General features: G+C 37.7%; 1 protein-coding gene across 2 annotated transcripts in view; it reads right to left on the bottom strand.

The window, feature by feature from the left end:
- Nucleotides 1-15,453, bottom strand: part of LOC126198699 (casein kinase I) — a 349,981-nt gene that overhangs the window by 73,137 nt on the left and 261,391 nt on the right. Inside the window, exons 7-9 of one of the 2 annotated variants that reach the window (XM_049935199.1) lie at nucleotides 8,101-8,271; nucleotides 2,324-2,472; nucleotides 1,855-1,929 (exon numbers count right to left, since the gene is read on the bottom strand). In XM_049935199.1, the coding sequence (XP_049791156.1) occupies nucleotides 1,855-1,929; nucleotides 2,324-2,472; nucleotides 8,101-8,271 (395 nt within the window). The remainder of the gene's footprint in view (nucleotides 1-1,854; nucleotides 1,930-2,323; nucleotides 2,473-8,100; nucleotides 8,272-15,453) is intronic. The other variant, XM_049935200.1, reaches the window with a different exon arrangement.

The raw sequence follows: 15,453 nt of genomic DNA on the forward strand, positions 1-15,453 counted from the left end.
GCACAGTTTGTTAAATAAACATAAAATTTTATTCGATGAAACAAGAATACTGGCTCACGCTTCAAAGTATTGGGACTCTTTCATCAGGGAAGCAGTTGAAATTACACTTTGTGAAAATAATTTCAACAGAGAGTCCGGATATGCACTCAGCAATGCATGGAAGCACGCAGTTGATAAAGAAAGAGCACAGAGGGCGACTTCATACATTCCTTGCAGTTCTCTGCCTGTTGCAATGGATGGCGCTGCAAGCAACGCTGGATAAAGCATGCAAACAAAATCTATGGACATAGAGGCCGCCATTTCCGTATACGCCGTTTTCACTGTGATGTCATCCAGCCAATGAGAAGCCGTCCACTGCTTATAAAAGCGGAAGCCTCACCTGTCCACTACAGTCAGTTTCACCCCTGACGAAGAAGACTGAGGTAGTCATCGAAAGCTCAGGATTTTATCCAAATTTGACGCGGCAAGTATACCGAGAACTTTTTATGCATAGAGTAAAGCTGCATGCCCTCAGGAAAAATTACAGCTGCAGTTTCCCCTTGCATTCACCTGTTCACAGTACCAGCACAGAAAGACCATTTTGATTAATGTTACAAGGCCAGATCAGCCAATCATACAGACTGCTGCCCCTACAACCACTGGAAAGGCTGCTGCCCCTCTACAGGAACCAAATGTTTGTCGACGTTTGTCTGGCCTCTCAACAGATACCCCTCTGTTGTGGTTGCACCTGCAGTATGGCTATCTGTATCGCTGAGGCATGCAGGCCTCCCCACCAATGGCAAGGTCCATGGTTCATGAGGGGAGACATGCACATCCGAATTCATAGCCCGAGATTCCTGTTTTAATACTAGGATGTTGACACACTATTAAAGCGGAGCGTTATGTACACTTGGAATTGCAGGTCTCGTTAGTGTAGATATTCTAGTCTCCCCCCCCCCCCCCTCCTTGTGTCACACAGCATTTTAGTAGGCAATTTTATGTGCAACCACCACAAAACTGGGAAAATGTTTGCTGTGCTGCAATTAGTTTTGATATGTTATTTTAAGGTTCTAGTCCACCAGAGATGACATGCTGACAGAACGAGAGGCTTTGTGGCTGTTGTACATAAAACTGAGCTTCCATTTTCACATATATACTTGAGGTGCCTGTTTTCAAACTATAGGGAAGTGCAATATATGGTTGCAAAGTTATTTCTTCTTAAACTGATTAGATTTTACAGGACCAAACAATGTTTTTTTTAATACTGTAAATAAATGTGATGTCAATAAAATTATGTAATTAATACACATATTTTCAGCATAATTTGTAAAAATATGAAATATGGATAAAATGAAGAAAATACAGCACTTCGGAGGTAGGCTGTCCCACACTAATACCATAGCTAATAACAATGTATGACCGAGACTAACTAGGAGGGAAACCACCGGAATTGACTGGTAAAAATGACATCAAGATTGGTTGTAAAATAAAAATATTTTTTTTGTCTTTGCTATGGCTGACACAAGCATAAACATAATGGTTCAAACAAATACGAGGCCCAAAAACTTGATAGAATCTTTACGCTATTCCAATACAGACACACAGTGGTAATCTGTTCTATTTACTGTATATTGAAATTTAATACAGAAGATGTACTGGCTTGCAAATGCAACAACATAATGGAATAGTGAAGAACTAATTTATCAGTATCTCCTACTAATGTATGTTACTAACAACCAGTTGTTCTCAAAACTAAGAATTCCTATGTAGACTAAAAAAGAAAGAAAAAAGAAAGGAGGACTGGCAAAACAATCTTTCCGCCTTATAATTTATAAGAGAAGCGCTAAAAGCCAAAACACCACAAAGCATACAGACCTTATCAGATTTAGTTTTCCCAATGTGAGAAGGCGGAGCATTCCTGATTTGTCGCAATGCTTGAAAGTTAGGAGGCTGTTTTAACAAAAGCAGCATGCACAAGAAAACCATGCACAAACATTAACTGAAGAGAGAACTTGCACAACAGAACATTCATGCACTGAATGCTTTTCTCAGTACAACTATTCCTTATAGAAAACAAACAAACAGACATACATTTGTTAGAAAGAAATGTAATTCATGAAAATGAATAAACATTTTTACATATATAGAATAAATTAAACAAAACTAAATCAAAGAAAAAAATTGTAAGTCTTGTTCCGACACAAATTTACTGGGTCTGAAAAATGTACGTATTATAAAATACATTACGTCGCAGAAAATGGGGATTAAAACTTTTTCTCATTATTTTCAAGTTTCTTCACATTCATCGCTCTTGATCTTGCTGCTTGGTGTTAGTGGAACTCACCATTGTTCTTCCCGTCCAATCAAATTCTCCGTCATCCACATAGCCTTTCCGTTCAAAGAGATCCTGGAATAATTTTCTAAGGTACTCATAGTCGGGAGTTTCAAAGAAGTCCAGCCTTCGTACATAGCGCAAATACATCGCCATTTCCTCTGAAAGTAAAATGACAGTGTGGTTAATGGTAATTTTGCTTAAAGAAAACGACGAGTGATGTCAAAATTTATAATGGAATGGACTAGATTCATTCTAAAAGGTATCTATGACTAGGTGTACAATGCTTAAATATATCACAAATGCGGCATGATTACCACTGTTGCTTGGGGGGGAGTAAAGAAATACGATACAGATGCCGAAGGCCTGAAACTGTAAATTCCCTTGAAAATACTAGCACTGTGAGGGAGTCTCTGTGGAGTTGTGGATGGATGGATGGATGGGGGGGGGGGGGGGGGGGGGGGAGCTATGGAAAATTTCTGGTTGGATAGGTGCAATAAGAAGGTACAAATGATAGTGAATTTCCATAAAAGTTTGGTTTCCAGGTTTCGACACAATCTGGCATGCGGGTACATGACCAAGAAGAAAGAATTTAATCAGATCAGTTTTGTTTAAAATAATACATTTTGGGAAGCAAGTGGGGACATTCGGGAGGGGAGGAGATAGTTGAACAAATGAAATACCACAGTATACTACAGTGTTACACTTACAATGGGGTGGACAAAAATATGGAAACACTAAAAAAACAACACATTACCCTGCCTAATAACGTGCAGGAAAACTGTAGGCATTCAATGCAACTTCCAGTTGACTCGGAACACACAAATGCAGGTCCTGTTTGATTTCATCCTGAAAAATGTTGTGAAGTCCAAGTAATGATGAAGCCAGATAATGACCATGCACTTCTTTCCAAAGCAGACAAAGAAGTTTAATAATATTGAGATCTGGTGACTGTAGGGACCAGGGGAGATGCAAAAATTCATCTTCGTGCTTGCAAAACCATTCCTGCACTACGTGAGCTGCGTGAACAGGGGCCCTGTCATCTTGGAACACAGCATCACCTTTATAGAGTAAACATTATGCCATGAGATGGTTACATAATACTTATCAGTAATGTGACCTAGCAGAGTACCATGAGGCCCATGGAATACCACAATATGACTGACCAAATCATCGCCAAACCCACATGTTTCACTCCTGGGGAAGGAAGGTAGAAACAATGTGAACAAGACCCATCCCACCAAATTACTTTCTTCCACAGTGCCATAATATGGTTTTATGGCTTTGGCACATGTTTTTGTTGTTATGGCAATTTGTATCATTGGTGAGTGGTTTTGAAATTCCAGTTCATCCTGAAATTCCCTTCTTATGGAGTCCCTTCATGTTGTTTTCATGCTAACAGGGCTTGTGAGTGCGATAGTTTAGCTTTGGAGATACTTTCGCAGCTATCGTCCTCTTTATTTTTCTTCTCTATCCTCTTCAATGACCATCGGTCACAATCGCTCTGCACACACTTTTGTCCACACTGTGACTTAGCAGTCAATTTTTTCCGATTTCATCGTACGCAGTATAAATCTTCAATATAATGCCTCTTGAAACACCACACACTTCCACTTTCTTTGTTACAGAGGCACAGACCGTATGGTCACTCACAATTCACCCACATTCAAATTCAATTGTCTCTGATATAATGCACTCTCTGCTACACACAACACACTTCTGACCACAACTGACACCTGTAATACATTGTAGACACTGCACAGATGCCATTCATGGTCACATACAACAGCACAATCTGAAGGCTTGGTTACCATCTGTATCTATGTTGAAACATGCGCCAGTCCTAGTGTTCCAATATTTTCATTCAATCTCTATGTTCTTAAACTGGAGCAATGACTTGTCAGTGTTAAATGCAATGGTAATAAAAGAACTAAGTCCTTGATTATTTGATTAGGAAATAATTATGAAAATTTTAAAACTACAAGAAATATAGAATCAAGTGTAATGCTGCAGATCTTTTAATCACTCTAAAAAAAAAAAGTCAAAATTCGTAAGCAATGTTGGTGCACACATTTGCTAGTGTGCACGCTTCTCAAATAAATTTACAAACCCAATCTATGTTTCCATATTCCTGTTTGTTAGTAACTAAACATGCTAACAACACAAGATATCACTACAACTTGTTTCACATCATGGTTAAATAATGAGAAGTCAAAAGGAAAAACACTGATAGCACCATGCAGACATGTGTAGTACTTTGAGAGTTTTTTACCCCCCGCCCCCAAACTAAATGGAAACCTTGCATTACTGAAAAGTCCCCCATAACAGTGGGAATACAATCTGCTCTCCTCCCCGTTTCGCTTGGCTCATATATAAAGTAACAAGTGGCAAGGTTAATTACTGAAATAAAGCAAAATGCTCCCTCTACATCTACATTCATACTCTGCAAACCACTCTGTTATTAGTGCTTCTTCCCCAGTGAATTTGTGTATGGCGTGCTGGAAGAATCATAATACACCAGCTTGCAGTTTTCTCTATTTTTATGACACTCCCATCTGTCAAACAAACCTTTTACCATTTGTTCTGCCTTCTCTGTACAGCTTCAATATCCCATTAGGACTATAGGACTCTCTGGTATGGACCCAAAACACTTTCATACTATTCTAGGATGGGTAACCCCCCCCCCCCCCCGCCACACTTTTTTCTTTTTTTTTAATCTTTCTCATACACTGATTATATTTTTTGCAGTATCCTACCAATGAATTCGTTTCATACTCTCACTTACAGTAGCACTCATATATTTCACCAGCTTCACCGGCATCCATTGATATTGTTGTCATACAATACTACATTTCTGCGTTTCATGAACTGCACAGTTCCACATTTCTGAACATTTAAAGCAAGCGTCCAAAACACACTGAAATCTTATCAAGAAGTGACTTGCTATTTCCACAGATTTTATTTATTTATTTTCAGAAAATATTTCATTACAGATAACTGAATAACTTACAAAAAGTTTAACGTTATTATTCATATTGTTTGCCAGATCTGTAAAGTACAACATGAACAGCAATGTTCACAGCATTCTTTTCTTGGGTGATACCTGAAGTTATTTATACATCCACTGATGACTCTCAAACCAGAATAACATACTTGGTCTTCCTTAGCCAAAGACCTGGCAGAATACTCAAGAAAATTCTGGTCCTATGCAAAATCACTGAGCAGATCTAAGGCTCCATTCAATCTCTTGTTGATTAGCCTGGTGTCACAGTTAAAGATAGCAAAACAAAAGCTGCAGTTCTAAACTTCACATTCAAGACATTATTCACACAGTAGAACTGTACAAACATACTGTCATTTGACCATCAAACAGACTCCTGTGTGGACGACACATTAATACGCATCCCTGGTGTAGAGAAACAATTGAAAGATTTGAAAGCAAATAAGTCACCAGGTCTGGATTGAATCCCAGTTTGGTTTTACATAGAATACTCTACAGCACTGGCCCCTTACCTAGCTTGCATTTATTGCGAATGTCTCGCTCAGCATAAAGTCCTTGGCGCATTCAATACCTGTACGCAAGAAGGGTAAAATTACAGACCAATATCCCTAACTTCAGTTTGCTGCAGAATCCTTGAACATACTCTCGTTTCAAATAAAATAAATTTTCTTGAGACTGAGAAGCTTATGTCCATGAATCGGCACAGTTTCAGTGCATCACTCATGTGAAACTCAGTTTGCCCTTTTCTTACATGATATACTGCAAACTAGGAATGAAGAGCAACAGGCAGAGTCCCTGTTTCAAGATTTCCAGAAAGCATTTGACACAGTGCCCCATTGCAGATTGTCAATGATGAGAAGAGCATATGGAACAGGTTCAAAGATATGTGAGTGGCTTGAAGACTTCTTGAGTAATAGAACCCAGTATACTGTCCTCCGAGGTCAATGTTCATCAGAGACAAGGGATCTTCAGGAATGCACCACGGAATTGCAATAGGAACGCTGCTGTTCTCTATATACATAAATGATTTGGCAAATGGGGCGGGCAGCAATCTGCAGTTGCTTGCTGATGATGCTGTGATGTATGTTAAGATGTCAAAGTTGAGTGCTGTAGATAGATATAAGATGACTTAGAAAAAAATTTCTAATTTGTATGATTAATGTGGAAAAATGTAAGCTAATGTGGTTAGCAGGAAAGACAAACCTGTAATGTTCAGATACAGCATTACTAGTGTCCTGCTTGACACAGTGATGTCATTTAAATATCTGGGCGTAACATTGCTAAGCGATATTAAATGGTACAAGCACGGGAGGGCTGTGGTAGGGAAGGTGAATGGTCAACTTCGATTTATTGGGAAAATTTTAGGAAAGTAAAGGTCACGTTATATAGGATACTGGTGCGACCTAGTCTTTAATAGTGCTTAATCCATATCAGGTCAGATTGAAGGGGACATCGAAGCAATTCAGTAGTGTGCTGCTATATTTGTTACCAGTGGGTTCGAACAGCACATAAGTGTTAGAGTCACTTTGGGAACTCAAATAGGAATCCCTGGAGGGAAGGTGACATTCTTTTAAGGAGCACCATTGAGAAAATTTAGAGAACCGGCATCTGAAGCTGACTGCTGAATGATTCTACTGCTGCCAATATGTATTTCATGTAAGGGCCATGAAGATAAGAAATGAGAAATTAAGGCTCATACGGAGGCATATCGACAGTCTTTTTTCCCTCGCTCTACCTGCGAGTGGAACAGGAAAGAAAATAACTAGTAGTGGCTTGCAGAGTATCAGTGTAGATGTAGATGCAGAAACTAAAATACAGTCACAAATTTCATTTGACATCCATACAATTGTACTTTTGATAATAAGAGTTTGAGGAGTACAGAGTCAAATAGGTTTTGGAAATCAAGAAATTCTGCATCCACTACACGACTGTCTTGATACACTGTTTTCAGCATGTAATGCAAGAAAAGCACAAATTGAGTTTTGCACAACCACTGTGTTCAGAATCTGAGTAGGTTGGCACATGGAGGAGCAAAGAATTTTATGTCAATAAATTTTAATTTCTATCTGCTGCAATCATAATTCATAATATCCTGGCTCTGAGAAGAGCTGAAGTACAAAACTTTCAAGTAAGAGTTATGAACTGGTTGGCTTTATTTATAAAGCACTTTTTCTTTGAATATGTTTGAGATCCCAGAACATACACAGTGTTAGTTATCTGGGATTTGACTATTTATTCAACACACAGCAATAGTCATACTGATGACTGCACAACCACTGCATGCAGAAGTAATCATCACAGTAAGTTCAAGGGCCATCATCAGAGATGGTAAGCAGTTGATAGTGGTTAGCTCTGACAGCATCAATCAAGTCACCATTTAATATTCAGCTAGTTAACTTCACCAAGTTAAAGGTATTAGAGGACAATCTTCCACAGACACTGGAAACAGGTATCTATACCAACATTTAGTACCTCACAGTACTTGATATTACAGACCATAGTTACTCTCACACCCCATTTGCAAATAGTATAGAAAAGCCAATATACTACATACACAGTATCACATACTATAAGGCGGCTTGTTAAGTGCAGCTGCAGAATATATTACAACTGTGTAATGTTTATCTAATTAAGAACAACACTGCATGTAAACTGAGGCTAAAATAACATTACTGCATATGACTCACCTAAACAATACTATCATCCACAGTTTGGTCAAGGTTGGGACAAGAAAGGGTGAGATGGGGCAGCATATGTTGAAAATATATGTGAAATAAAGAATAATCACCTGGGTGACCCTCACAGAGCACTTCAATTGGTGTGGCCCTCTTTGTGTCACCAATCTTTTGGTAGCGCTCTTTAAGGGTATCAGCTTTCAGCCCTTGCCAAGGAAGGCTTCCTCGGAGAAAGTACATGAACATATGACCCAAGGCTTCAAGGTCATCTCGACGACTTTGCTCTGAAATAATAGTCACCAATAGAAAACAATTTTTATTTTAAATCAGAAAAGAGTAAACTGCATATTGTTTATTTAACAGACATAATAATGTATGTTTTTCATTTATCAGTTCCTCCAATAATAAAAGAAAAAGAAATTAACACTAAGTGCACACAGTGACAAAAATTCAATGAACTTGTTAAAGCATAAGCTTAATCACATTCTATAACTAACTGTAAGATATTTTCTAATAAATACTGCTTAATTCAGAACTAAAGAGGATGAATGTTTCTTTTTAGGGCTCATGTTCATGTAAATGAATAAGTCTAATATATATATTAAAGCCAAATTATTGTGTATTCTTACCACACAACTGAAATTAATTAATGGAACTTATTTCACATTATCTGAACTATTTTAATAATGTAATTGAAAAGAGAAAAATTTGTTGTTTGTGTCTCTGCAGTCCAGAAAAAGAAGCAAACTCTATGCTTGTGTCTATGATCAATTATGACTGATTATTTTCATTGATAATCTTCGGTATTTTTGAAATGGGCGGGATGGATTGATGATAAATTTTCCAATCCCACAATGAAAAGGTCTGTTGCACACAAGGCGTCATGAAATTAATGAGTGCCTCCCTCACTCCTGTGTGTGTGTGTGTGTGTGTGTGTTTGGGGGGGGGGGGGGGGAGCAGGAGGGGAGGGGGCTGCGAGATAAGGTATGTTGTTAAAATTGAAAAATCTAAACTTCTGTATTCCGTCACAACTAAGGAACTACAATATTAGTAATTATTAAACTTAGTGTATCAAAGTAAATAATTATAAGAGTGACTATACAGGGTGGTCTATTGATAGTGACCGGACCAAATATCACATGAAATTAGCATCAAACGATAAAATAAGAACAAAAAATTTGTTCAAGCATGACAGGGGAAAACAGATGGCGCTATGGATGGCTCACTAGAAGGTGCGGCCATAGGTCAAATTGATTGAAACTGCATTATTTTAAATAGGTACCCCAATTTTGTAATCCATATTTGTCTAGTATGTAAATAAATATGGATGTTCGATTTGGAACATTTGTTTCGCTTTGCGATGGATGACACTGTAATATTCCAACACTTATAATATGTTACAACCATTTAGATGAACAGTTGGTAACAATGTGGTTTTTTAAATTAAAACACACAAAGTAGTTACATTTGGACTTTATTTCTGTTGTTCCAGTGTGATACATACATTTACTTTTCTGACCTCTTATCAAATTATGGGAATGCATGCTGTTACTGCATGAGCAACTGTAATAGCCTCATTAATGTAATAAACACTCAAAATGATTTCCTTCAACTCAAATGCATTTGGCAATATGTGCAATGAAATTCCTCACAACAGCGAGTAGATTGTCTTCAATAATTGTTGCACATGCATTGACAATGAGCTGACACGCTTTCAAACACTGTCAGTGGATCACAATAACAAATATCTTTCAATTTTCCGCAAAGGAAGAAGTCCGGAGATGTAAGGTCTGGTGAACGTGCAGGCCATGGTATGGTGCTTCTACAATCAATCCACCTGTAATTAAGTATTCTATTTAATACCGCTTCAACTGCACGTGTGCTATGTGCCGGGCACCCATCATGTTTAAAGTACATTGCCATTCTGTCACGAAGTGGAATATCTTGCATCTGTGTCTGTATATGTGTGGATGGATGTGTGTTACCCTAAGGTAATTCTTTCCGCTCCTGGGATTGGAATGACTAATTACGCTCTCCCTTAAAACCCACATCCTTTCATCTTTCCCTCTCCTTCCCTCTTTCCTGATGAAGCAACATTGGGTTGCAAAAGCTTGAAATTTGTGTGTGTGTTTTTTATTGTGTCTATCAACATACCAGCACTCTCTCGTTTGGTTAGATTAGATTAGATTAGATTTACTTTCATTCCAATTGATCCGTAGTGAGGAGGTCCTCCAGGATGTGGAACATGTCAGAAAAACAACAATACATGACAAATATTTACAACTAAAACAAATAAGCTAATGTACCATTCCACAGGTCCCAAGTGGAATGATCGTCATTTTTTAATGAACATTAAGAGTCATTTTACAAATACTAATGCACTGAATTTAAAATAAAAAAGTTTTTTATTTATTTATAAGGTAATACAACTACTGTAATACTTATTTACAATGAACACATTACTGCACTGAAATGGTGCAGAAGTTAGATTATACTAACACACACACACACACACACACACACACACACACACACACAAATTTTCAATGAACACATTACTGCACTGAAATTGTGCAGAAGTTATGTTGTACTTATATACAAATCAGTTGGTTTTACTAAGAAATTCATCAATGGAGTAGAAGGAGTTGGCCACCAATAAATCCTTTAGGCTTCTCTTAAACTGAATTTCATTGGTTGTTAAGCTTTTTATGGCTGCTGGCAAGTTATTGAAAATGTGTGTTCCTGAATAATGCACACCTTTTTGTACAAGACTAAGTGACTTTAAATCCTTGTGAAGATTATTCTTATTTCTAGTATTGATTCCATGAATTGAGCTGTTGGTTTGAAAAAGTGATATATTTTTAATGACAAATTTCATTAAGGAATAAATATATTGGGAAGCAGTAGTTAGTATCCCTAGTTCCCTAAACAGGCTTCTGCAGGATGTTCTTGAGTTCACACCACATATAACTCTCACTGCACGTTTTTGTGCCCGGAAAACTTTAGCTTGGCTTGATGAATTACCCCAAAAAATAATCCCATATGACATTATGGAATGAAAGTAAGCATAGTATGCCAGCTTTTTCATTTTTATATCCCCTATGTCTGACAAAATTCGCATTGCAAACAGAGATTAGTTAAGACGCTTCAGCAGTTCTGTGGTGTGCTCCTCCCAGTTGAATTTATTATCAAGCTGTAATCCCAAGAATTTAACACTGTCCACTTCTATCTTCTTGTCATCGTATGTTAGACATATACTCTTGGGACACCCCTTACAAGTTCTGAACTGCATGTAGTGTGTTTTTTCAAAGTTTAGTGACAAAGAATTGGCTAGGAACCAGTGATTAATGTCCACAAATATTTTATTGGCTGATCTTTCTAAGACTACATTTGACTTGCTATTTATTGCAATGTTTGTATCATCGGCAAACAAAACAAACTTGGCATCTGGTAATGTTACTGATGAAAGGTCATTGATATACACAAGAAAAAGTAAGGGCCCCAAAATGGAACCTTGTGGGACCCCACATGTAATTAGTTCCCAGTTGGATGAGGCCTGATAGCTTGATACATGTCTCTTTCCTAATAACACCCTTTGTTTCCTGCCAGAGATATAAGATTTGAACCATTTTGCAGCATTTCCTGTTATACTATAATATTCTAGTTTACTTAAAAGGATATTGTGATTTACACAGTCAAATGCCTTTGACAGATCACAAAATATACCAGTTGCCTGCAATTTTTTGTCTAATGAATTAAGCACATTTTCACTGTAAGTGTAGATAGCCTTCTCAATATCAGAACCTTTCAGAAATCCAAACTGTGACTTTGACAGTATGTTATTTGAGATAAGATGGTTATAAAGACGACTGTACATTACTTTTTCAAAAATTTTTGAGAATGCTGGCAACAGTGAAATTGGACGGAAATTTGATGCTATTTCTTTATCTCCCTTCTTAAACAGTGGCTTAACTTCAGCATATTTCAGCCATTCAGGAAATATTCCACTAATAAACGACTGGTTACATAGATAGCTTAATATGCTACTTAGCTCAGAATCACATTCTTTAATTAACTTTGTTGATATTTCATCATACCCACTAGATGTTTTTGATTTTAAAGATTTTATGATGGACATTATTTCTGTTGGGGTAGTGAGGGTCAAATTCATATTAAGGAAGTTACTTGAAATGTCTGGTCTAAGGTAATCCATAGCAGCATCTACCGAACCTGACAACCCCATCTTTTCAGTAACAGTTATAAAATGTTTGTTAAAAAGTTCTGCAACACTATACACATCTGTCACCAATGTATCATTTACTCTTAATGCTATTTGTTCCTCTTCATGTCTGGTTCTACCGGTCTCCTCCTTCACTATATCCCATATTGTCTTTATTTTGTTATCTGATATGACTATCTTTTCCTTGTAATATATTTGCTTTGACATCCGTATTACAGTCTTTAATATTTTGCAGTATTTCTTATAATGTGCTATAGCATCAACATTGGAAATGTTTCGGAGTGACACATACAGTTTTCTTTTTGTTTTACAAGATACCCCTATTCCTCGAGTAATCCATGGCTTCTTTGTAGACTTTGCTCTAACCTTGGTAAGTTTTGGGGGAAAGCAGTGTTCGAATAAGGTAAGCACTTTATTAGCAAAAATGTTATATTTTTCATTCATGCCATGAATGCTGTAAACATCAGTCCAGTGAATGTCTCTGAGGAGTGTCCTAAAATAATCAATTTTTGGCTTACTGATTACCCTTTTGAGCTCAGATTTAACAGATTTTATATCCTGTTCAGTATTAACATTTAACAGAAGGAACTGCATGTCATGGTCTGAGAGGCCATTGACTATTGGTTTTGTAATATAATTTTGTTCATTGGACTTTTCTATAAAGATATTATCAATGGCTGTTTGTGAGCAAGTGGCTATCCTAGTGGGGAACTTTACTGTGGGAATTAAGTTGAATGATAGTGTTACTAACTCAAACAAGTTCTTATTGGGAGAGTCTTTAACGAAATCTACATTGAAATCACCAGCAACCACTATTTCTTTGTTTTTGGTTGTTAAATGGGCCAGTACAGCTTCAAGGTGGTTGACAAACAGATTAAAGTTACCTGCAGGTGCTCGATATACACTTAATATTATGAAGGATTTTTTGTGAAATTCTAATTCTGTTGCACATGCTTCCATATGCTGTTCTAGGCAAAATTTATGAATGTCTATGTTCTTAAATTTATGACAGTTCCTGATGAATGTGGCAACTCCTCCTTTCTCCATTTCTGATCTACAAAAGTGAGATGCTAACCTAAACCCTGTAACACTTAAAAGTTCTATACCAGTGGTCACATGATGTTCAGAGAGGCAGATTATGTCAGCTGGGTTTGAAGACTCTAATTCATCTATGCAGATAGTTAATTCATTAATTTTATTTCTCAGTCCTCGAATATTTTGATGCAATAAAGATAGCTGACATTTCTCATTGACTGAGTTAAAATTGGGTGGAGTTAAAATATCTGCTGACAGTTGAAAATTCTTAACCAATGGCTGTTTATGCTGATGTAATAAGCTGGAATTATGTTTTTTGATTTCTTTCTCAAACTGAAGATTTGTCTCAGTTCTAACCTCTCTTAAAATTTGCTTTCTTTCTGTCCTCCCTACCCTAAAAAAGGGTCTTTTCTGAATCCTATAACCACTGGTATTTTACCACTCATGACAGTGCCTCCCCCCTTTAACTTTCCTGCTATTTCCCCAGCCAATTTACCCTTCCCCTTCCTGTTGAGGTGAAGGCCATGCCTAGTATAATCCCACCTACTGAGAGAATCAACAGGAACCACACCAATGTGTGACCCCGCACCCGACATGAGCAGCCGTTCCAGCTCCAAATTAACTCTCTTGACAGAAGAGTTCAAATGAGGTCGGTCATGGCGCCCAAGAACAGATACAAACTCAACACTAGTATGCTTCGATGCTGATGCAATCTTCGCCAGGTCACACTCTATACTGTACCCAGGATCTCTGTCAATACTGTTACCTGCCCCACCCACTATAACCACGGTGTCTTCCTTAGTGAAATCTTTGCAAAGTGATCCTAAATCCTCTGTCACCTGCTCCAGACCAGCACTAGGTTTAAAAAAATTGGTGACCTGGTATTCTGATCCTAGTTCATCCTGCAAAAGTTGGCCAACACCTCTTCCATGGGAACTACCTAACAACAACACTTTCTTTCTCTTTACTGATTTCCCTACATTCTTACTTTTCAATTTGCTGCTGAAAGTTTGTTGTGCCCTGTCTACACCTGCAACTGCTTGAGGCTCACCAGCTTCTAACTGAAGCAACAGGTCAAATCTATTTTCCACATTCACCATAAAGCTGTCAGACAAAGTTCTAGGCCTGTTCCTCCTGTTGCCTGTTGCCACTTCCCACCTCTCTTTACCCTTCTCCCTCCTTCACCTGTCAAGATCTCCCCTGGCCTTGTCTAACTCAGCCTGAAGGGCGGCAATTTTCCCCTCCTGTTCTAGTATCTTCCTATCTCTACTACAAATCCTACAAAACCACTGATGAGTCTCATTTACTTCCCCTATTCCCACGCCACTACAGTCACCCACATGGAAAAAACTACGGCACCCATCACACCAAAGCCCCGACCTAAAAATTCTACGGCAAGTCAAGCACTTTTCACTCATGATAAACGTAATAGTTTATTAAGAATAAGTCAGTTAAATTACAGATAAACACGAAAATATGGTTACACAAATTTGGCCTATACGCAACTGTTTACGCAACTGTGTGTAAACAAAAACAAAAGTGCAAAGTTTCTGAAACAACAACTTAAACTTTACGCTACTTTCCGGAAATGCTAGTTAAACAATGAAGAGGTACGCTAAGTTAAATTGCTGGAGAGAGCAAGGAACAACTAAACGAAATTCTATAGATTTGCTTCAGCAGAACGTAAACAGAAAATACGACTGTACGGTCTTTTCGTGTTTTCTGTTATATTACGTAAAGAAAAATGAAACCTTTAATGGTAGACTTAAACGGCACACTAATACACTTATTTACCACGTATTCAGTACTAATCTATATGTTTTATAATCTAAAATGACTTATCTTTACGAGAACACCAAAACTCGCGCTAGTCGCCTGGCTGCAGGTAAGTTACAGAATCTATGGAGGGTGGTGGTGGGGGGGGGGGAGGGGGGGCAGTATGTGGGGAGAGGTAGGGGGGAGAGAGATATGAGCCAGCATATTTTACCGTTCAGTATCTTGTGTGTAACTTTTTCAAGTTGTTAAACTGAAATTATTTTTTTCGAGCTATATTTCAAAATAATATACCCAATACACTAATTTCATAGTATAGATTGAAAAGGCCAAGATAAAAGAAAATCATCATGTGGCAACTATTCTTAATAGTGACAAAGTATTCTAATTCATCCACTGTAAGTGCTGTTTTCTTCTC

This window comes from Schistocerca nitens, chromosome 8 (assembly GCF_023898315.1).
Source record: "Schistocerca nitens isolate TAMUIC-IGC-003100 chromosome 8, iqSchNite1.1, whole genome shotgun sequence".
NCBI lineage: Eukaryota > Metazoa > Arthropoda > Insecta > Orthoptera > Acrididae > Schistocerca > Schistocerca nitens.